This window comes from Oratosquilla oratoria, unplaced genomic scaffold, assembly GCF_046742065.1.
Source record: "Oratosquilla oratoria isolate Oo_2021 unplaced genomic scaffold, ASM4674206v1 SCAFFOLD213, whole genome shotgun sequence".
Classification (NCBI taxonomy): Eukaryota; Metazoa; Arthropoda; class Malacostraca; order Stomatopoda; family Squillidae; genus Oratosquilla; species Oratosquilla oratoria.
Window position 1 is genome coordinate 153,708 of NW_027467565.1, and position 24,974 is coordinate 178,681.

Here is a 24,974-nt window from a genome sequence, read left to right on the forward strand (position 1 = left end):
AGACCCTGAATTTATTGGGATGCAACTTCCCAGTAACTAAAAGGGGACCTGTAAATTTACAATTAAGTTTGAATTGGTGGTCAGGCACACTCTTATAAATATGATCACCAATACTGATGTTAACAGGCTTAGCCCAGATATGCTGGTATTTCAACATTTTGGCTTTGGAGACATCAAGTTGATATCTTACAGAACTATAAATATTATGCAATGTATGATATTGGAGTTGACTACAGTCCTCAATATTGTGGAGGGGACAAGCAGGACTATCAAGCACATCATAAGGGAGTAATTGTTCCACTCCATAGATGAAGTAATGAGGCATCTTGCCTGTAGAGACATTAACAGTCCTGTTAATACAAGCACTGACATGTGGAAGCCAATTCTCCCAAGATTCATGAAGACAATTAGCAACATACCTGAGTATATCCAAAATCTTCCTATTTGTCCTCTCTACAAGGCCTTTGGATGCAGGGTGGTAAGCAGTCACGAATTTGCATGATGCCATAACACTCACAAATGCTCGCTAAAACCTCATCCCTAAATTCCAAACCATTGTCACTAAGGAGCACTGAAGGAGTAGTACACACATACACATACCAAAGGCTTTTCCCCCCTTACACTGGGGGTAGCCAAAGAAAAAAAAAAGGCATAGAAATCACTCCCACCCATTTCATTTCCCATATATTCCACTCCCCTCCCCCTCCCTCCTCCCTCCTATCTTGGCACCTCCTGGATGACGGGTCATCCCTGCATCCTGTCCACTGCCCTGGGTCAGAAGCAGTGTCGCAAGACACAGCACATCCACAGCAAGGCCGCTTCATAAATTCGGTGACCCCCCTCTCCATCCCCTCATGCAGGAAAGGAGAAGACGGGGAGAAATCCCTTCGGGCTGCGTCAAATTTTTTCTCATACATACTTCCTCACCCACTCCCCCTCATGCATCACAGCCTCATCTATACACAACCCTTCTCCATTCACCCCTATCTTCTGTCCTCTCCCATCCTTCCTCTACAGACATTCCTCTCTTTTGTAAAGCCCCTCTCACCCCATCCATCCACTTCATCCTAGGACACCCCCTCATATTCACTCCTTCCACCTCTGCCCTCCACACTTCTTTTACTAATCTTTCTTCACTCATTCTTTCCATGTGTCCAAACCATCCTAATACTCTTTCATCAACCCTATCCCCCAGCTCCTTTTCCACCCCTGTTCTCCTCACCTCCTCATTTCTCACTCTATCTAGCCTGGTAACCCCTATCATACTTCTCAGACATTTCATCTCAAACACATTCAAACTCCTTCTCTCTTCCTCTCATATGTTCCATGTTTCTGCCCCATTCATTACTGTTGGCACAATCACTCCTTCATGTCCCAGATGTCCGACAAAAAGCCTTTGACAAAGTACCACACAGAAAACTACTAAAAAAACTGGAACACATAGGAGGAATACAGGGAAACCTACTAAAATGGATAGAGGACTTTCTGACTGGTAGAAAGATGAGAGTAGTGCTCAGAGAAAAATATTCAGACTGGAAAGAGGTGATCAGTGGAGTACCGCAAGGATCTGTGCTGGCATCAATAATGTTTGCTATCTATATGAATGACATGGATGAGGACGTGAACTGCTACATGAGCTTCTTTGCCGATGACGCCAAACTGCTAAGGAAAATAGAAACTGATGAGGACTGTGAAGCACTGCAAGCAGACCTAAATAGGGTATGGAACTGGAGTCAGAAATGGGAAGTGGACTTTAATACTAAGAAGTGTAGCATAATGGAGTTTGGAAAAAGCAAAAACAGAATATCAGGAAAATATACAATTGGAACCAAAGAAGTAAAGAAAGTAGGATCCGAAAAAGATTTGGGAGTAATTATCACGAACGACTTGTCCTATGATATACAGATTAACAAAATTGTCGGGGAGACTTACAACTTGCTAAGATCAATAAAAGTGGCGTTTACATACTTGGACGAAGACATGATGAAAAAAATATTGGTTACATTGATAAGGCCTAGATTAGAGTATGCAGCGACATTGTGGTCCCCCAGTACCAAAAAGAATATAAATAAAATAGAAAGAATCCAAAGAGCAGCTACAAAAATGGCACCTGCACTTGCAAACCTATCATACGAAGAGAGATTGGCTAAACTGGAGTTACCGACACTGGAGCAAAGAAGAGAGAGAGGTGACCTATTGACCATCTACAGAATCATGAAAGGCACAGAGGTACTCGATAGTGAGAACTTACTTAACTGGGACAAAAGAAACACAAGAGGACATGGAAAGAAAATAAAAAAACATAGCTATAGAAGAGAACTGAAGAAAAACAGTTTTCCTCATAGAGTTTTGGACACTTGGAACAAACTGGACAATGGAATAGTATGCGCAAAAACCATTCATGAGTTTAAAAACAAACTAGACACTGCAAGATACAAAGGCGGGACATCACGAGCATAGCTCCCCTTCCCGCAAAATACAACTAGGTAAATACAACTAGGTAAATATAACCTCCTCTTAGCATCCATTCCTAGATGTCTATTTCTCATTACACTTTTTAATCCACCAAGGCATTTACTCGCTTCTCTCAATCTACATTCTACCTCCACCCCCACTCCTCCCTTTCCTGTCACATTCTCACCCAAGTATCTGAAACTATCCACTTCCTCCAGTTTCTCACCCTTAATGCTCACTTTCAGCCCACTGTCACTCTCCCCTTGTACATCTCATCACCTTACTTTTGCCCACATTTATTTTCACTGTCCTTCTTTCACACACCTTCTCAAACTCAGTCACTAACTTCCTCAATCCCACCTCTGATCCTGCTACAAGCGCAGTGTCGTCGGCAAACAACAACTGGCTCACCTCCCACTTTTCTCCATTTTCTTTAATCATCTCCAACCCCTGACCCACTACCCTTCCATTCACCTCTCGCACCACCCCATCCATGTAAAGATTGAACAGGCAGGGCGACATAACACACCCCTGACGAAGTCCCACCTTTACCTCAAACCATTCACTCTCTCCACTTCTAATCCTAACACAAGCTCTACTACTCTCATAAAAACTCTTGACTGCTCTTAACAGCTTTCCTCCTATCCCATATATCTGCAGTACCTCCCACAGTGCCTTCCTGTCTACCCTATTGTAAGCCTTTTCCAGATCCATAAAAGCCCAAAAAAACATCCTTACCTTTTCCTAAAGCTTTCTCACATATCTGTCTTACCACAAAAATCTGATCTACATATCCCCTACCTGTCCTAAAACCACACTGTTCCTCACCAATTACTCCCTCCGTTCCTCTCCTAATCCTCTCAATCAAGACCCTCCCATAAGCCTTCCCAACTGCACTCAACAAGCTGATCCCTATGTAACTTCTACACTCACACTTGTCCCCCTTTCCTTTGTATGGATAAGGAGTAGTGGATGGATAAAAAACATGAGAAACTAAAGCATGGGCTGCTACTCAAGCAGACTTGTGTAAGGGAGCCAATATTACAAAACTACTAAAGTGGTCTACACATACAAGGACATACACAGAACCTTGAGTACTATGAGGCAGTTGTAAAAGGTCTACAGCAGTGGTTCCCAACCAGGGGTCCATGGAAGAATTTCAAGGGGTCCATAGAGATTCTACTTATTTTAAAAAATCTTATACTGGAATTAGGAGACATGCGGCTCAGAATAAGATTCATACTACTGTACACAATCCTTAAAACTGAATGCTTAAATGTTAGAATTGCTCTACATTAGCTAATGGTATCAGGGGTGTCAAACACACGGCCCACACGACAAATTTGCCCCTTGGGATGGCTATGAGTGGCCTGTGAGATGACAGGAAGATTCATTGCCTCCTGAAATGACGAGTGTCATGAATATACGTGACATATGAATAAGAGAGAGAAAATTAATAAATAACCTTTATTTTATTATGGCAATAGAAAGTGCAATAATTAATTCATATTGCTATTTATAGTAATACAGCTATTGCAGCTATCATATAGGGAAGATGCTTATATAAATGAAAATCAATGGAAATTTGTAAACATGTCAGAGCCACTTCATTAACTTGTTCATTACTGGGGGCTTGCTTTTAATTGTATTTAGGCTAACATTAGACGAGTTTAAGCACATTGGGGAGTGTAGGGGTCCACAGGTGAAAAAGTGACTGGAAAAGGGTGTTCACAGGTGAAAAGTGAAAAAGTGACTGGAAAAGGGGGAACGGGACAAAAAAGTTTGGGAACCGATGGTCTACAGCCATAGTTTGAAAAGGGCAAGAAGGAGTAGGGTACTCTAAAGCGGCCCATACACAATCAATTATATTGCGCAATTTCATTGTCAATACTCTGAATTGACAATTAAATTGACCGTGTATGGGTGATATATCGCCCATACACTGTCAAATTGACCGTGTATGGGCGATATATCGCCCATACACGGTCAATTTAATTGTCAATTTAGAGTATTGACAATGAAATTGCGCAATATAATTGATCGTGTATGGGCCGCTTAAGATGGGAGTAGTGTGCATAGAACCTTTGTTCTGGGCACAAGAGCTACACTGGGCTACATGAGAGGTAATGTCCAGTTGCATTTTTTACTAATAATACTTCTTACATGCCATAGTCAGAGTTTTGTCATGACCTGGGTGACCAGCCTGAGGGGCATCATGAGCAAGGTACAGAATAACAGGAACTAGGGACTCAGGGATCACTAGTCGTGCCACATTATGCTCAAACATTTCCACATTACAAATGAGAACCTTGTCCTTCAAGGAAATTTGGGATAGGGGAACAGGTAGATCTGGTAAGATGGTATCACCACCAGACTCCAAAGCATAAATAACAACAAACCAAACAGGGTCCTCGTGCTGAGCTTTGGTCAGATCCTCCAGAGAGAAGTTGTCAATTACTATAACAGCAGCAACAGGGATATTATGTGAAAGTGCATCAGCAACATTATTTGCATGCCCTAGAATATGCTTAAGGGTTGGGTTAAATTCCTCATTCATGAGAAACCATCTGGCTAGGTGGCCGGAAAGATTTTTGCATTTGAAAAGCTAAGTGACAGCAGTGTGGTCCATGTAGACTGTAACAGGATATCCAAAAATTATATCACGAAAATGCTTTAAAGCCCACACCACTACCTGGGCCTCCAAATGAGTAACAGAGTAACGAGACTCAGGTTTGTTAAGAATGCAACTAGCATATGCAAGAACATGGGGTCTACATCCGTCTACTTGCTGCATAAGTACAGCTCCAACACTTGTACCAGAAGTATCTGTACAAATATTAAAGGGAAAGCTATAGTCCAGGAATGGCAACACAGGTGCTTCAGTAAGTGCAAGCCTCAAGGATCAAAACTTTCCTGATGAACATCACGCCACTGGAAGGAAGTGTCCCTCTTGAGGAGACGTGTTAGAGGGGAAGCAATTGAAACAAAATTCCTATTAAATGCATGATAGTACCCTGCCAGCCTAAGGAAGGAACATTCATGCTCAACTGACTTAGGTGTAGGGAAGTCCCTAACCGCCTTGACCTTATCATCAGTAGTGTGAATACCATGTTTGTCTACAACATGACCTAGGCATTGGATGCTAGACTTAAGAAAAGAACACTTGGGCAAACTGAATTTCAATCCAGCATCAGCAAACTGTTGAAAGACCATGGATAACTTAGTGAAGTGGCTCTCCACATCCTTGGAAACTAAGATTAAATCATCTGGGTAAACAAAAAGTCCGTTGCCTACTAGGCCACGAAAAATGGATTTAATCAAGCACTAGCAAGTCAAGGGAGCATTCTGCAACACAATGGGGCAACGAAGCCATTCATAATGTCCAATGGGAATTGAGAAATTTTGCAAATTTGAAGGCCAAGTGAGCTGTGTCACTTGCTTGTGGAGACTGTAGCACAGAAGCTGCAATGATAGGAGGCAAATCCTGGAAACATCAACATCAACTACTTCAAAAGGAGCCTAAGTGACTGCCAGAAGAGAGAGTGATAGAAGCATCCATGACATTGGTTACCATAGCTGTGGTAACATGATCCTCGCAAATGGAGAGCGTCTCTTCCAAAGCAAGGAAACAAACACGAACAGAGTCAGGCTGAGATAAAACATCAGGCCCAATTGGAGCACCTGAAATATGTACCAGAACTCAAACTGTACTTGAAGGTTCAATATAATGCTCCCCTATAACAACAGCAGCACAAGAAAATAAGAGTAAAAAGGAGGAGGTCCTTTTAAAGGCAACTGTACGAACTGATCATGTACAGGAGGGGAGTCACGAATGGAAACTGGCCTATCTGTTGCAGGAATAACAAAATTACAGAAAGTCGCTACATAGTGACTAGGAGATATATCAATGAGACAAGGCGTTTCATCTGGAAAATTAATCTCATCTATAAATGTTGCAAATTTGGAGGCCAAGTGAACTGACACTTGCTTGTGGAGACTGTAGCACAGAAGCTGCAATGATAGGAGGCGAATTCTAAGCATCAATGTCAACTACCTCAAAGGATTGTGGTACTCCTCCAGGTAGGCGTAGCTCCTCCTTGGGGATCGGTGCCATCTGCGTAGAGCTGATGGCCAGGGGTGGTTGCTGCTGATTGGCCCCCAACTCTTGGGGTTGGGGGGTGGTCCCACGACGTAGACGTTGCAGCTCCAGGACCATGAGAGGCACACAAACACTTGCTGCAGCCACCACAAACACATCACACCCGCTACACTACATAGCAGAACACCCACATACACCAAGAAACATTAAAACTACACCCAAAGACCTTTATTACGCACAGATACTCTCTTCTCTTCCTCCACAACCACCAAATACCAGCCTCCGGAAACATATTCATAATCATATCACTCACCGCTCCATTAACACACTGAAAGACAATACACTGCTGCATGCCAGACCCCCTGATATCCACCCTTCTGAATCCTCTCTCCCACGAAAGGACAGAGTCCACTTGGCCAGACTGCGATGCGGTCACCACCCAGCACTTCTAAGCTACCAGAAGAGGCTGGACGACCGTGTTGTGAACAGCTGCCCAGGATGTAACACTTCACCCCATACCATACAACACATAATGGAAGACTGCATTATACACAATCATGCACGCAAACAACACAACATACACTCTATAAAGGATTTGTGGGAAAACCCAGTTTCGGCTGTGGCCTTCCTTGGGGAGACGGAACTGCTCGGACAGACAGTCTAGGGAACGACAACAACAACAACAACTACCTCAAAGTTCAAAGTAGTGTTTCGAAATAAGAATGCACAAAAGAAACGTTCACAATATTGTTTTACACGCTGCCACCATATGTACGCGGGTGGCTAATAAAAGTATATTACAATGGAAAAAATGTATAAATTTTACTATTTAAAGCACAACAAAAACATGCATACACATTGAAGGTGTAATCGAAACTGACGCCACTTAGGGTTGGCCACATGGAACTGCAATTGAGAGAGAGAGATATTTATGAAATTTCTAGCTTGAAGGCCAAGCGCAGGAGCCGGTAGGCCATTCAGCGAAACTGCAATTGATATAATATAAATTTCATAGTATCTATATACAAAAGGGGGAAACATGTATTTCCCAATCTACTCACAAGTACAATGCATGACAATCGTACGATGCCTTTAACACGCACGTACACAACAGCCTCACCTTCACCTGAAACCACTTTCGCCATTCCCAACCCAAACACAAGCTAAACAGGACTCTGTATACCAAAGGCTTTTCCCCCTTATACGGGAGGTAGTCAAGTCAAAAGGAATATACCCGCTCCCATCAATTTAATTCCCTCTTTCCACCCCCATCCACTACCTTTGTTTCCCTCTCAGCTCCTCATAGAGCTAAGACAGTACTACTTGGTAAAATCAGAAAAAGGAGGGGGAAAAGTAACAGAAATTGAAGATAAATCTGTAGCCTCATCTCTTACAGACTTGCAGTCTTATGGTATCTGGTTACAGCTTCCAACTTGACAAATCAATACTAACATAAGAAAAATGTGTGACTGTACAAGGTCTGCCATTTTCAGATTCAAAGACGTAGTATGACAAGATTTTAAAACAAAACTGCAATAGGGTTGTGGGTCCCTATTTTGTGCAAACGTTAAACATAATGAAATCATGATGCATAAAATGATCCACTTCTAACCTCTCTCCTTAAAAACTAAGTAGTACCGTTTTAGCTGTATGAGGAGCTAAGATGAGGAGGAAACAAGGGTAGTGGATGGGGGTGGAATGAGGGAGTGAAATGGATGGGAGAGGGAGTGCATGAACTATCTATATACCAAGGGCCTTCCCCCCCTTATAAGGAAGGTAGCCAAGTGAAAGCCATACACCCACTCCCATCCACCACCCTTGTTACCCTCTCATCATAGCTCATTATAGATGAAGGGTCATATCTGTCTCCTGCCCACTGCCTAAGTCATAAACAATGTAGCAAGACACAGAACGTCCACAACAAGGCCGCTTCATTTTGGCTACCCTCCCTCTCCTTTCCTTGTAAATTATTCACACCACACCAAGTATATTCTTCACCCCAAAAATGGCCTCAAACCATTTCCACTCTAAACAGCCAAAGTAAATCTCCCCATCCATAATATCTATCGAAACATACGCAACCTCAAAACTACAGGTATGAGCTGAAACTCATTGTAATCACAACTTGAGGAAAATGTTAATGCTGTGCTTCATTAATCAATCAAATCTGCTATCTTGAGTCCACTGTTTGAACAAAGGCCTCCTTCATAGCATTCCATGATTCAAACGACCGCGCCAACCTCTACCATGTCACTCCTGCAAACTTCTCTATCTCGTCTCTCCACCTGTCTGGTCTCCCTCTTCCACGATTCCCATCTCGCGGCGTCCACTCAGTTACACACTTGCTCCATCGCTCGTCAGTCGTTCACACTAATTTACCTGCCCAATTCCACTTTCACCGCCTCCATAATATTTTTCACTCTAGTCTGCTCTCTCACCAAACTTGCTCACTTTCGGTCTCTCAGCGTTAATTCCATCATTGATCTCTCCATTCTCTTCTGTGCAGTCCCTAGATTTGTTTCCATCGCATTCGTCAGTTTCCAATTCCCATTCCCGTAGATTATTGCTGGCAGAATCTATTGATTGTAAACTTTACATTTCAGACATGGGCGTAGAGAGCCTCTCACGATTTTATTATACTTACCACTTTCCAATTGTAATACGTATTTTTTTTTTTTTTTATTATCATGATCTTTGGTCACTTTCACCATCTGGTATACTCTTCAACTTCTTCAAGACTTTTACCATCAATTATAATCTACTTTGAACTTTCGTGTTGAACATTACTTTTATTTCACTCTTATTTTTAAACCTACTTTGAGACTTTCCTTGGTCAGATCAGTCAACATAGCTTACAAGTCTTCTGCTCTTTCTGAAATAAGAATAATGTCATCGCAAATCTTAGGTCATTCAAATATTCGCCATTAATCTTCAAACCTTTCTCTCTGTTGGTTTGTACCCTGCTTGCGTAACGAGTTCAGTATTGCTATTTGTTCTACCGAGTCAAAGGTCTTTTCGTAATCTACAAAAGTTAAACATAGAGGTATATTATATTCTGTCGTTTTCTCGATTAGTTGGCTCATCGCCTGCAAGTGATCTAGAGTCGAAAGACGTGGGGGGAGCAGTTCATATAAGTTAGCTCAGTTGTACACCCAGTGCATACGTCAAGCAAGCGTTACTGAATTCTGGTGTAATGCAATGGTGATTTTGCTTCATTAAAAAAAGGAGACCAGAACACCTTAGTAACTACCGATTGATTAACTTGCTATCAAATGTATATAAAGTATTCTCCAAAATCCTTACAGACTAAGTCAAGTTTTAGATGGAAACCAACCGAAAGAACAAACAGGCTTTAGAAGCTGTGCTTCATGTCGTGATTCAATTTCACATGTGGTCAAACCTAGGATGAAATGGAACTTACATACAATAATCAGTCCTGACAAATACGAAAATGTCCATATATTAATGGTGGACTAAATTTTAATTGTTTTCTAAATCTATATATTTAAAAATATAAGAAAAGCAAGTACAAAATATGGGATGTACTAACAGATACAATGATTTACATGGTAAAAATAATTTTTTAATATTTTAGTTTACAAAATAAATATTGAATATTCTATATGAATACATTTATGATAATGTTATATGGATTATAACATTATATGGATTATAAAACGGTAATGGTAACTATAGCGCGATCTATTTTAATCATACGGTGACTAGTGCGATATGTTATTTTCACTGAAACTTTATGTTTTGACTCAAAAGTGACTGGCTGTATTTCGTTGGTTACAATAGATGTGATAAGTTCAAAATTATTTGTCAGGATTTCCATCTTTTTAGCCAGGTTCTGATGTTGAAAATATACGACTCATTATTTACGTTTCTGGCAAGTAATTTGAAAGCTGCCGGAGAGTGGCAGAGACGGTGATGTCATCTGTAGTACCACTTATTCCAAACAAAGGTAAGTGTAAACAACAGTTTCTATGTTATGGTAAGACTTTATTAATTAAAACAAGGGTATAATGCTGACACGGGGGTGCTTTGACGTGGGTTATTTTTGGGGACGTTATGAAATTTGTTAGTTTCGAATTGCAAAAGAAGAAACGTAATACAAACATTAAAAATGCATTTCACTTTCATTCACTGAGTAACGCTTCGTCAGAAGTACAAAAAGAAAAACAAATAAACTTGTATGTAAACCGAGGATATTGTAATTGGATGGGAAAGTTTTGAGGAAAAAACATTGATCCGTGAGGTGTAAGTGTGTGTGTGTGGGGGGGGGGGGGGTGACCGAGGAAAATTTGTATTTTATTGTTTCAAACTGTAACCACTTTTATTTTAGTCTGAGTTATTGTGTAAGAGATTTTTTTAGGCAATTATTTAAAGTAACAAATAATCTGAAACGGATTATAGCGTTCATTACTTTTTAATTAAATCAAAATGCTACTTCCATCTTAGTTTACTGTTGGACTGATCGGTTTTATTTAACCTCAGATTATTGTTTATAAAAACCTTGACTATAATTAGTTGGACACAATATCACTTATTCTTTATAATGAAAATTTTACGTCAGTCGCCGGAACGCACATTTTTGTCGTCGTTGTGTGCTCCATTTCCGATCCCACAAGGAGAGATATGGGGAGAGCGAAGGAAAGCAAATGCCCAATCTTACTCCACAAGTGAAATAGGTCAAGTTAGGTGAGGTGAACCGAAGGTGAGACGCGAAATTAGGCAATATAATTTTCCTCCCCACACACACACACTCACACCTTTCCCGTGTTAAATCGGCCAAATAAATTACCTGCAATTCCTCGCATATTCGAATTAAATTGATTTACTTCTACAATTCATTGATTTGATTTAATCAGTTTTATTTATTTGTTTAATTATATGTGCATTTATTTATTTATTATATTTTCATTCAAACTTAAGTAATATAAACTATTTTGATCCGTAGGAGAACAAAACATGCTGCAAAACAGCACCAATAGCACACGGGTGACGGGAAACCTTTATATCAGATATTTGATATTTGCCTTGAACCTTGGACGTTTTTCCTCTTTGTATATATCATATTCTGGTCGGGCCAACCGAGATAAACAAATACATGCCTTCAAAATGTGATGAGCAGTTACGGGCAAGAGGGGAATGATCAAAATTATATGTGGTATGAATGTGGTGCGGCACGGGCGCATAGGTCACCGTGTAGGAGGGCGCAAGATCTAAGAATATAAGGTCTAACCACTTCAAACCGAATTTCGAGGGAGTTGGCGCAGCGGGCCCATGAACGTCACCTGGCTGTTCAAAGTGGGGTTAGCGGGTCCTATAGCTGTCAGTTGAAGCTGGTCCGTCGTTCGAAAATGACGTCGCCTTCGCTCGCACCGCTCCACTCAATTAGTTATATTCTGACAAATATTATATAAAATATATATATAAATATACATAAAATATTATAGTTCCTGTCTATAGATATGAATATATATATATATATATAAAATATTATAGTTCCTGTCTTCCTTGGCGTTTCACAGTTTTCTTCAGTGTATCACAAAGAGAAAATGGACGCATCCAAATGACGTCAGAAGCTGCGCAGAACTGCTCCAGCGGTTAGACCTGTTTACTTAGACCTTGGGAGGGCGAGTGGGTGTTGGGAAAGAGAGCAAGTGAGAGAAGTGGAGTGGAAGAAAAATATAGAGAATGATAAGCTGAAGTAGGATTGATAGGCGATACGAGTGAAAGAGAAGCTAGCTAGAAGAGTCTTCGTCATCGAAGAAGGAGGAAATAACGCGGATAAGGTAACTGATGCGTTGCTCCTCGACCACATAATACAAGAGGGCTTAGAATTTTACTTTACGAAGACTGGGAAGACGAAGAGTGCGGGGTGATCTGGAAGAGATATTCAAATGGGTCAAGGGCTCTGACAACGATAATGTAGGCAAGGTCACCATATTAAGACAGCAGGGCAGAACTCATAGTAATGATTTAGTTTGACTAATTTATGCTCAAGAAAGAAATGAATGTCAGATAACATTTATTTTCATATCTACACATGGAATTTAGATTACTTGTGAATAATTCAGAAGGATCCAGAACTACACAGATGTTGGAGGTGTGTGTAGACAGCGTGGAATCTGCTGAGGCAGCAGCAACAGGAGGAGCTGACCGTATCGAGTTGTGCTCTTCGCTGGTTCAGGGTGGACTGACACCCTCTGTTGGACTGTTGGAAGTTGTAAAGAAACGAATAAACATTCCAGTGTATGTAATAGAAAGCTAGCTTTTTACTGTTTGTAGTTAATTTAGTTTATCATGCTACAATCATTTCTTAGAATTAAAAGTAATAATAATTGTTAGATGTTTTGGGTATTGATGACACATCAATTCTGAACGATATAGCAAAAGAGAATTGAATATTAATTTTGTAAATTATAATACATCAACGCAATATGTTTTTATTGGAAATCAGTAACTAAAAAATGCTAAAAGCGATACAATAGCGACAACTGACGTCGGCGAGCTTCGAGACGCCATGTTTGTTTTTGTTTTGTAGAAGGCGAAGTAACGGAAATCTAATAAATTGTTTTAGTCTAACCTAACCTCCTTTTGAGTATACATTTAGCATCCCTAAAGGCTATCAGGGCCGTCGTAGGCAGGAAATGATATTATGGTATGGGACTGGACAGACGGCGCAAATATGGCGTCTTGAAGCTCGCGTCGCAGCTCCGTTCGGTGTTGTATCCCTTTACGCAAGGTCTTTTGATACTGATTTCCGCTAAGAAAATCATATATTACGTTTACGTATTTTGATTGACTAAATTCATGTTTATTTTTGTTATATATCACAGGTGTGCACTTCCTTAGAAATACTTAGAATATCATAAATATGATACAATTGGTATTGAAGGTACTGCATGGTGCGACCAAGAGGAGGTCCTATGGTATATTCAGAAGCTGAAAAAGAGGTCATACTTCGAGATGCCACAGTACTAAGGGATGCAGGAGCAGATGGTCTGGTATTTGGAGCCTTAACTGCTGAATCAAGAATTGATAAAGAATTGGCCAGCAGATTTATCAAGGTACATGATGCATTAATAGGTTTAAGCATTTTTTTTATTCACTGCATATATATTTTTACCAAGTGCCGAGGGAAAATTATGAAGGAGAAAATAATGATAACTTGCCTTGAGTTTCAATGTTCCATATTAGCCAGCAATGTCTCTTGGGTCATGCCATAGTTCTCTTATGAAAGAAAATTTTAACTTGTCTTATTTGTGTTAATGTGGAGCTGTTTGTGTCACTGATAAGATCAGGCTGAAGAGGGGAGCAGTCACCAATTGTCAGCTATCCTTAAGTGAAAAAGTTAGGGGAAAATAGCTGAATTTGATAGATATCTTGAGCTCATTCTAGAGAATGAGCACCTCCAGATGGAGGTTAGGTTTTTGTTGGGCTTTAGAAATTGTTTGTATTGAGATGATTTTCTCTGGTATCCATCTAGCACAATGGTTTTCAACCTTTTTCACTCCATTCCCCCCTTCATGAATTTTCAACATTTATGTGGCTCCTCTTCACTTTTCTCCCAAATCCCACCCTTATATATGTGTGTGTGTGTACAGTATATATATATATAATATAATAAAGAAATGAAGAGTATTTTTTTATATTTAGATTTCTCACATTATATAGCAATATATAATTTATAACGATAGGCCATGACCCCCCCCCCCTAAATTCTTGCCATACCTCCCAAGTGATCCACTGATCTAGCAGGACCGCCACTGGTAGGTACCCATCATTAATCCATCAAGAAGAGAGGTAAAGTTACTGTACTAATGATATTCTGGTGGTATATATGGGGTTCTCTTCTGGAGTATTAGATGGAAAAATTGGAACCATAGCAATGGTATGAACAGGTACTAGGTCCACTACACTTGCAGAAATTGTAAATTCCACTAAAAGAAGCACCCTTTCTGCAGATGTTGTCATCCTGTGGAGTTGTTGACCAATCAATTCATTGCTCCAAGTCTCACTTGCAGGAGACTCACAGCTCCCAGGTAACAAACAGTGGCCACAGGACAGGCCCATAGGTCATTTAAGGAAGGAATAGTGTGTGTTTGTCAAGGAATATGGGGCAATGTACAATGATGCATTTAGTGTCTTCTGTGTGATTGGTGTGTCTAGGGCAGTTTGATTTTGTGACAGGACTATTCTGTGATGGAAATGTCTTAGTTTTGGATGGTGCCATGAATGCAAGTTGCTAGTGTGGTTCTTTCTTCCCCTGGGAGGGATTTTTCTATGGGGCTGACATGGAGCTGGAGAGGGCTTGATGGAGCAGTGAATTTGGTACTCTGTCTTGAAGAGCTCGCTTTGTGATCTGAGCGTGAATATATTTTTTATGTGGATGTACTGTGTATATGATTGAGTAGTTTAGTGCTGGGGTGATGAAACGGGTGAGTAGGATTGAGAGCTGTAGCATAGAACTGCGTTTCTATCATTTGCATATGGTTTCTGATTGCAAATGTTCTATTGGGCTGGTTTTGGTGCATTCTGTTATTTTCATTGCATTATTTTGTATATTTTGTAAAGTGTTTATGTTTTCTAAACTGATAGGAACTAAAGCTATGGAAATGTGGTTCTTATGAATTGTAGGGTTGTGGTTGGGAATGCATGTGCTGAGACTGTCTCTGTTATAATCCATTTTTTTTATATCATTTACTGAAAAGTGAATGTATGATCTCCTTTGTAATACATTCCAAAAGATAAATGGTTAATGTTTTCTCTGAACTATATGGTACATGAGGAGCATTATATGTAGGATGGGAAAAGTAAAAATTAAATCACCATACTTAACTATTCAATGTCAGACAGGATGGACCAATGACAAGTTGTTGTTGTTGTTGTTGTTGTCGTTCCCTAGACTGTCTGTCCGAGCAGTTCCGTCTCCCCAAGGAAGGCCACAGCCGAAACTGGGTTTTCCCACAAATCCTTTATAGAGTGTATGTTGTGTTGTTTGCGTGCATGATTGTGTATAATGCAGTCTTCCATTATGTGTTGTATGGTATGGGGTGAAGTGTTACATCCTGGGCAGCTGTTCACAACACGGTCGTCCAGCCTCTTCTGGTAGCTTAGAAGTGCTGGGTGGTGACCGCATCGCAGTCTGGCCAAGTGGACTCTGTCCTTTCGTGGGAGAGAGGATTCAGAAGGGTGGATATCAGGGGGTCTGGCATGCAGCAGTGTGTTGTCTTTCAGTGTGTTAATGGAGCGGTGAGTGATATGATTATGAATATGTTTCCGGAGGCTGGTGTTTGGTGGTTGTGGAGGAAGAGAAGAGAGTATCTGTGCGTAATAAAGGTCTTTGGGTGTAGTTTTAATGTTTCTTGGTGTGTGTGGGTGTTCTGCTATGTAGTGTAGCGGGTGTGATGTGTTTGTGGTGGCTGCAGCAAGTGTTTGTGTGCCTCTCATGTCGAGGTGGTCCTTGACTTTGAGGACTTTTGTTTCATGGTGTAAATGGTCTGTAGGTGATGTATTTGTGCAGCCTGTAATTGTTTTTAGGGCTTTGTTTTGTATGATTTGAAGGGTGTTGTGGTGTGTCTCACTGATATTAGGAGCCCATGCAGGACTCGCATAATTCATCACTGAGCGTATGCATTGTTTGTATATTGTTATATTAGTTTGTTTTGTCCAAATGTTGTTCCAGTGATTGACTTAAGTGCGTTAAGTCTAGGTGTGCATTTGTTTTTTATGTTTGTGAGGTGTTGTTTGAAAGACATGGATGTATCGTATGTTACACCAAGAATTTTGGGTGTGTTTGTGTGTGGTATTAGAGTGTTGTTGATGTAGAGATGAGGTATGTATTTGTGTTCTTTTGTCCAGTTGGTGAGAAGTGTTGCTGTAGATTTGGTTGGAGCTATTTTGAGTCTGTTTGTGATGAACCATGTGTTGAGTGTGTCAAGGTAAGGCTGGATTATTTCTGCAGCTTTGTCTGTGTTACGATGTGTGCATGTGATTGTTATGTCGTCTGCGTAGGAAGAGATTTGTATTTCTGAGGTGTCTGGCGTGTGTAAGTCATGCATGTATTGATTAAATAATGTGTGGGATAGAACTGAGCCCTGTGGTACTCCGTTCTTAATGTTTCTGATGTGCGATGATTGGCCATTATATGACACATGAGCATTCCTGCCTGCCTGCCAGATAATTGGCCAGCCATCTTTTGGTGTTATTGTGCATGTCTGTGTTATATATTTTATTTGTTAGGTTGTGGCGGGGGATAGCATCAAAAGCTTTACTAATGTCCAATGTTATAAGAAGTGTTCTGTGGTGGGGCCTATCTGAATTGATGCCATCTAAAATTCTTTGTGTGAGGTTTGTCAGAAGAGTGTTTGTGGAGTGTAGTGGCCTAAAACCGTGTTGTGAGTCAGCAAGGGGAATATATGGTGTGACAAGTTTAAGTATTAGGCGTTCAATGACTTTAGAGGGGGTGCAGAGAAGTGTGATTGGGCGGTGCGATGTTGGGATTGTTGGGTCTTTGTTCGGTTTTGGAATGGTGATTATTTTACCATGCTTCCAGATGTCGGGTATAGTGTTGTGTGAATAGCTGTAGTTTGCAATGTTTGTGAGTGCGTGTATACCTTGTGGTCCAATGTGTTTTAGGTGGATGTTGCTTATGTTATCAGGGTCACAGGCAGATGAGTGCTTGAGATTATGCATTATGAGTTTTGTCTGACTGTCTATGAAGGGTGTATAGTCTGAGTCTGTGGGGAAGTCTTTCTTACGTCGAATGGTGCGTCGGTCGTCAGGGTGAGATGTAAGATGGCTCGTCTGTGCAAAATGACGTATGAGAGCGTTTGCTTGTTGTCTGTTTGAGGGTAGATTATCTGTTGTTGTGATTATTGCTGCGTGAGAGCGTGTAGTGTTAGTGTTGGATAGTGTGATGCTGTTGAGTGTTTTGTACAATTTGCTGGTGTTTGTTTTGTGATCAAGTGTATTGATAAAGTTTTGCCAATTTTGTGTTTTTTGTTCATGTATTTTATTGGCAATCACAGTGTTTAGTGTTTGTATTTGGTCTGCTATGTTTTGAGGGATAGGTGTGGGGGTATCGTGTTTAAGTGTGTCACGTTGTCTGATGAGGCCTTGGATTTCTGGTGTGAAGTTGGGGTTGTGTGATTTTCTGTTGCCTCTAGGGATGTATCTCTTGTCTGCGTTTTGAATGATTGTATTAAAAGCGTGCACAGCATTGTTTATGTTTGTGATTGGTGTACTGTTAAGTGTTTCAAAATGTTGTTCTGTCTCTTCAGTAAAGGCTTCCCAGTTAGCTCTCTTGTAATTGGTGTAAGTACCTGCTTGTGGTTGTCCTGCCAGATGAATAACAGAGAGAATTGTCTTCCTATGGCCCATTTTCAAAATCTATCAACCTCATCACAACCACATTGCTTCTCTCTCTCCCACTCTTTCTCTTTCTTCTTCTTCATTATCTCACTTTTTCTCATATGGAGAGCTGAAAATGGTGACTGTTCCCCTCAGACTAGGTATTTCTTTTAGTGAAGTAAAAACAGTTTAACACTAATGCAATGCAGACAGTAGTCCAGATTTATTTTCCTAGAAGAGATCTATGGGATGGCCTAAAAGCTGTTAACATCTATTTTGGGGCTGCAGGTTTCCAGTCAGTGAAACTCAAGGCAACAATTATAATTCACCTCTATCTCTGCTCCACCATTCACCTTTACATGAAGGGAAATACAAATACAGATGAATTGAGTATTTCATTTCAGGTTTCTTGTGGACTCCCCTGTACATATCATCGTGCCTTTGACCTTGTAGAAGATCCTTTGATTGCCTTACAAGATGTGATTAACCTTGGTTTCTCTAGAATTCTGACAAGGTGAGTAGAATGTAAATTGTAGTAGGAGACAGATTTACTATTTAGTATGTTGAATATGAATAACTATATCACTGGTTTTCACACTAAGGGAGATAAGTAGATTTGTCACCCTTGATTTAAACTATTTTAGTACACTCATAGACACCACACAAGGAATAATCTCAATCCAACCATAAAAAAATTACATTACAGATATTTATATACCACCCACTATATCACCCCCACAAGAATACATCCCTCAACTCCAACCACTCAGCTCACTAACAAACCAGACACTGGTTAGTGATCTGTATGTACTTCCTACCATACCAAAGAGGACACAAATTATTAAGACAGCTCTTTAATTTAGATATTAAACTTCAGTAAGCATATATCGCTTGTTTGCGAAAACGTCGTCATAACTCAAAAAACTGAATTTTTGAGTTATCTATACAGACATATTCATCTTCAAACACGGATTTTTTTGGTAACAGTGTCATATCTGTAGCTCAAAAATTGACCGCTAGGGAGTGCTAAATGTCCCAACGACATAACCTTACATGTTCCAACTTGTTACAACAAATATTTTAGACTTAGTAAAGATTATGATTGTTTCAACTTCTATAAACTTTAGAGGCGTATTTGATGCTTCAAAAAATTTTCCACCTATGGTGTTTGAGGACTTTTTATAATATTGAGAGCGTTTTGAAACTTTAAAATGCCTCTCCTGAAAAATTCGATATTTTGAGTTATGACGACGTTTTCGCAAACAAGCGATATGTAGTCTTTGTTTACTTGTTATTAGTTCATGTGCCATTTAACTTGTGTATGTGGAAGAGCTGTTTAAGACAAAGCCACCAAACTAGTGTTGCCAGCTGTAAGGTAATTGCCCTATGTGTGGAACAATTCAGCCTTGTTTTCAGGTTTGTAGGGTGGTAGGTTAATTTTGAATGGTGTTAGTTAATGTTACATACATACATATACCAAAGGCTTTTTCCCCCTTACAAGGGAGGTAGCCAAGAAACAAAGGCATAAAAACCACTCCCACCCATTCCATCTCCGACATATTACACTTCCCTCCACCTTCTTCCCTCCCTCTTCTCTTAGCACCTCTTGGATGATGGGTCATCACTGCATCCTGCCCACTGCCCTGGGTCAGAAGCAATGTTGCAAAACACCACACATCCACAGCAAGGCCGCTTCATTAAATCAGTGACCCCCCCTCTCTGTCCCCTCATGCAGAAAAGGAGAAAATGGGGAGAAATCCCTTCGGGCTGCATCAATTTATTTCTCACACATACTCCCTCACCCCCCACCCACTCCCCCTCATGCATCACAGCATCATCCATACACAACCATTCTCTATTCACCTCTATCTTCTGTCCTCTCCCATTCTCCCTTATCAGACATTCCCTTCTTTCCCAATGCCCCTTTTTTACCCCATCCATCCATCTCATCCTTGGTTGCCCCGTTATGTTCACTCCTTCCACCTCTGCATTCCACACCTCTTTTACTAGTCTTTTTTCACTCATTCTTTCCATGTGTCCAAACCATCCCAATACTCTTTCATCAACCCTATCTCCCAACTCCCTTTCCACCCCTGTTCTTCTCACCTCCTCATTTCTCACTCTATCCAGCCTAGTAACCCCTATCATACTTCTCAGGCATCTCATCTCAAACACATTCAAACTCCTCTCTTATGTTCCATGTTTCTGCCCAGTACAGTGCTATCAGCACAATCACTTCATACAATCTCCTCTTAGTATCCGTTCCCAAATGTCTGTTTCTCATTACACTTTTTAATCCCCCAAGGCATTTACTTGCTTCTCTCAATTTACATTTTACCTCCACCTCCACTCTTCCCTTTCCTGCCACATTTGCACCCAAGTATCTAAAACTATCCACTTCCTCCAGTCACTCTCCCTTAATACTCACTTCCAGTCTGCTGCCACTTTCACCCCTTGTACATCTCATCACCTTACTTTTATCCACATTTATCTTCAACTTCCTTCTTTCACACACTTCCCAAGCTGTGTCACTAACTTCCTCAATCCCACCTCGGATCCTGCTACAAGCACAGTGTCGTATGCAAACAACAACTGGTTTATCTCCAACTTTTCTCCATTTTCTTTAACCATCTCCAATCCCTGACCCACTACCTTTGCATTTAACTCTCACACCACCCCATCTATGTATAAATTGAATAGCCAGGGCGACATAACACATCCCTGACGAAGTCTCACCTTTACCTCAAACCACTCACTATCTCCATTTCTAATATACAAGCTCTACTACTCTCATAAAAACTCTTGACTACTCTTAACAGCTTTTCTCCTGTCCCATATATCTCCAATACTTCCCACAATGCCTTCCTGTCTACCCTGTCATAAGCCTTTTCCAAATCCATAAAAGCCCAAAAAAAACATCCTTACCTTTTCCTATAGCTTTCTCACATATCTGTCTTACCACAAAAATCTGATCTTACACAACCCCTACCTGTCTTAAACCCACACTGTTCCTCACCTCTGTTCCTCTCCAAATCCTCTCAATCAAGACCTTCCCATAAGCCTTCCCAACTACATTTAACAAAACTACTATACTCACACTTGCCTCTTTTCCCTTGTAAAGTGGAACAATACAAGCACTCCTCCAGTCCTCCGACACTCTACCCTCTCTTAAACAAACATCAAATAACCTCACCAGCCAGTCCACCATCACTGTACCTCCTTTTTTCAGACATTCTGTATGACATCCATCCAACCCAGGTGCCTTACCTGCTCTCATCATCTTAATAACTGCCTTCACTTCATCTTTCCTTAATTATCCTCCATTTTCTTCACTCATCGCAGTAATTTTCTTATTACCTCCCACTGCAACTACTGCTCCCTTCCCATCCTCCCTCACATTTAGCAACTCCCTAAAATACTCTGCCCATTTTCCTCTTACTGCCTTCTCTTCCATTATCATCTCTCCATCTGCATCTTTTACCTTTTCTTCTGTACTTGATTCGCCTCCTCTTCCTCTCTTAATTTCTCTCCAAAACATCTTTTTATTACTTTCAAAATTTTCTGTCATACTCTTACCCCATTTCACATCTGCTCTCCTCTTTGCCTCCTTTATCTTATGCTTTACTTCTCTTCTCTTTTCTTTGTACCTCTCATATGATTCCCTCATCCTATTTTGTAACCAATCTGTGAAAGCTCACTTCCTCTCTTCTACAACCTTCTTTGCTTCCTCATCCCACTATTCACTACCCTTCCTTCTATTTCCTCCTGACCTCCTTGTTCCACACACCATCTTTGCACATCTTGTGACTCCCTCCTTGAACCATCCCCATTTGTCAACCCCTAGTTTGACTCTATCCTTCACTCCCTCCCACTCCTTTCTCAGCTTCTTGTACTCCTCCTTTTTTTTCTCATTTAAGCAGTTCACTTTAAGCACCTCCCTACCTTCTGTCCTTTTCCTCTTTCAATTTACCCTCCACCAAAAAATTGTCTGATATTCCCCAACTCTCTCCCCTTAGAACATGTACATCCTTAACTCATCCTACTATACTCCTGGTTACCTCTATATAGTCCATTAATGCTCTATCTACCACCCTTCCATCCACCACCCTCTACCATGTGTACTTATGCTTGACTTTCTTCCGAAACATTGTATTTGCAATCATCAACTCTCTAGACACTTCTCCACCATCAACTCTCCATTATGATTTTGTCCTGGAACTCCACACTTCCCAACCACTCTGTCTATTGGTTCATTTCCTACCCCAGCATTAAGGTTTCCCAATTCCACTACATTGACATTTTTCCCTAATCCCTCAAGGCACTGGTTTAAATCCACCCAAAAAGTCTCCCTTTCCTCGCCACACTTCACACTACTAGGCCTATATGCACTTACAAAAACCCACATCTCCCTTCCCAGTTTCATTTTCATCCACATTAACCTTGAAGAAAACTCCTTCCACTCCACTACACGCTTACCTATCTCTTCACGTACTAGTATAGCCACCCCTTCTCTCTTGTCCCCTCTTCACTCCTGAGAACCCCCCAATTATACTCCCAAACTCACACTTGCCCCTCCCTCTCAACTTAGTTTCACGCAATGCCAACACATCCATCTTTCTTCTCATAAACATACTGCTTATCTCTTCCCTTTTACTCTCATCTGTACCACATCCATGCACATGAAAAGATCATATGTCTTTACTTTTTTTCTTTTCTTTTTTTTTAGGAATGCCCCCTTTGTAGCTACTCCTATCTCCATCATGTTTGTTTTTTGTCACCACATATGACTCAAGTGGGAAGACTTGGTGGCAGTTTTCTTTTCCCCCACCACAGGGTTAGGTGAAAAAAGGAAATGAATATTCAGAGAAATGGTAAGGACAGTAACAAGGGGTGAGGGCACAGCATAACCCAGGGACAGTTGCAGTATAATAAAGTATCATCATTTCTCTATGAACAGAGATTTCCCATATCACAGACAAAATGATGTGTGGCTCTGATCTGTGAGGGTGCTCCATATAGACCCTAAAGTATCAGCTGCATACTACTTAGCCACAATGACCTGCAGCCAATACCCCAGATGTTAATGTTGTAGCACATTTCAACAAGAACCCACTGTGTTGGATAAGAAGAAATATATTTCGATCACAGACTATGATCCTCTTCAATGGAATACAGAGTAGTGGAGCAAAAGGCATGTCTTATGTACAGAGAAAAAAGAAGGAACATGGGCAGGGCTCAAGTGGCGTCTAATGCTTTGCGGGGCAAATCACCCGCCTTCACCAAAGATGGTAATAATTTATTGACTGCCCAGGTAGTAATACAGTCTGGTGACCATTGTCCATTTGAAATATTAAAATAAGGAAATTTATTTATCAAAGAGGATTCTATTATTTTCCTTTTGAAACTGTACTTTGAATTAAAAATAATTTTTGCCTTATTCCAATCCATACGATGGCCTTCCTTGTCTACATGTTGGAAGATAACAGAATTTTGTTGTGCATATTTTACTCAATTCTTGTGTTCTTTCATTGTAGTATGTAAATCTCTACCTGTTTGTCCCCTGAAATTTATGAATGTATTATGACATTACTTTGTAGTTGTACATACATATACCAAGGCTTTTTCCCCCTTCCAAGGGAGGTAGCCAAAAAGGGAAAGGCATAAAAACACTCCCACCCATTTCATCCCTAAATACACTCCACACCCCTCCCACCCTCCCTCTCATCTGAGCACCTCCTGGATGATGGGTCATCCCTGCACCCTGCCCACCGCCTTGTAGTTGTAGCACATTATTAAAAAAGAGAATACAGAAAGAAGAAAATTCTATGGTCATCAGAGACCTAACATGCCAAACATGGTGCTTAGTTGTTAGTCTACCTGTAACTTTTAACCCCGAGGCCTACAAAAGCCTAACTATTTATATATGATATGATGGATGATTTTTGGAGAAGTATTTTGAAAAGAAAGAAAAAATGTGTGTTATTTAGTGGGTAAATATAGATATTTGATCAATGTTGCCTTTTGCTCTCATCATTCTACTCCATACATTCAGTCATTCCTTCTGTTCTATTATCTCAGTCAACAAATACATCTTACCAACCACACTCAACAAGCTAATCCCTCAAAAACGGCTACATTCATACTTAACTTCACATTACATTGTGTGACAATGCATACTTCCTTCCAGTCTATCATGCCACTCCCTACAAGGAAACAAACATTGAACAACCTCACCAACCACTCCACTTTTACTATTCTATACTTTGTTAGATGTTCCACATGAAACCCATATACATACAAACTGAAGACCCTCTCTCCCTTGTAAGTGGGGTGGCTGAGTCATAGCACATACTCATTACATATACATTAAAACCAATGACTCTCCTATTTCAGCACTTCATGGTTGAAGAATTATCTGTTCCCCACCACACTGCACAGGTCAAAGGCAATGCAGTGAGACTATTTCCACAGTAGGGCCCAACAGTCCATAGGGTATATAGATAGTTTTGTAGTGTGATCATGGTTTACACATTGTAAAATAATATTATGTTTCTATTCATTACCCAGTGGATGTAGAGCAAATGCTATTGAGGGAGTGGAGATGATAATGCATTTGATTGAACACTCAAAATCCGAAATTATAATTATGGCTGGAGCTGGGATTAAATCAACCAATGTTGAGAAGCTGTTACAGAAGGGTATAAAAGAATTCCATGCATCAGCCAAAATTTGTCGGTAAGATTTTTGTGTGATAACACATTCATTATTATTTGAACATTATCATCCATATCAATTATATTATCATTGTTATTTCTTTTAAATAATTATTTACTTGTTTATTTTTCCAGAAAATTTGCCTATGGACAAGGAAGTGGAGCAAAGATGGGAAGTGGTGATGACAATGAGTTATGGGTAACATCAGAGGAAGAAGTTGCAGCCATAAACAAATGTATCGTGGGATACAAATAAATTGTAACACTTATTGTTGGTTGACCAGGTGTTACAAAAGCTTTTGATTAACCTTTCTGCTGCATTAGGGATTTCCCCTGGCTGAATA

The 24,974-nt window shown here is 40.4% G+C and overlaps 1 protein-coding gene across 5 annotated transcripts; it reads left to right on the forward strand.

Moving 5' to 3' along the window:
- Positions 1-10,299: 10,299 nt before the first annotated feature.
- Positions 10,300-24,927, forward strand: LOC143022876 (copper homeostasis protein cutC homolog). 5 transcript variants are annotated; one of them, XM_076181268.1, is made up of 6 exons: positions 10,300-10,520; positions 12,640-12,814; positions 13,461-13,632; positions 18,322-18,431; positions 24,485-24,652; positions 24,766-24,927. In XM_076181268.1, the coding sequence occupies exons 1-6, from the start codon at positions 10,487-10,489 to the stop codon at positions 24,884-24,886; spliced, it is 780 nt and encodes a 259-aa protein (XP_076037383.1). In that variant the 5' UTR covers positions 10,300-10,486; the 3' UTR covers positions 24,887-24,927. The 5 variants fall into 5 exon arrangements, with proteins under 5 accessions (XP_076037383.1, XP_076037384.1, XP_076037387.1 ...); XM_076181269.1 differs by having other exon boundaries at positions 12,643-12,814; XM_076181272.1 differs by lacking the exon at positions 10,300-10,520 and adding an exon at positions 11,120-11,273.
- The last annotated feature ends 47 nt before the right edge of the window (positions 24,928-24,974 follow it).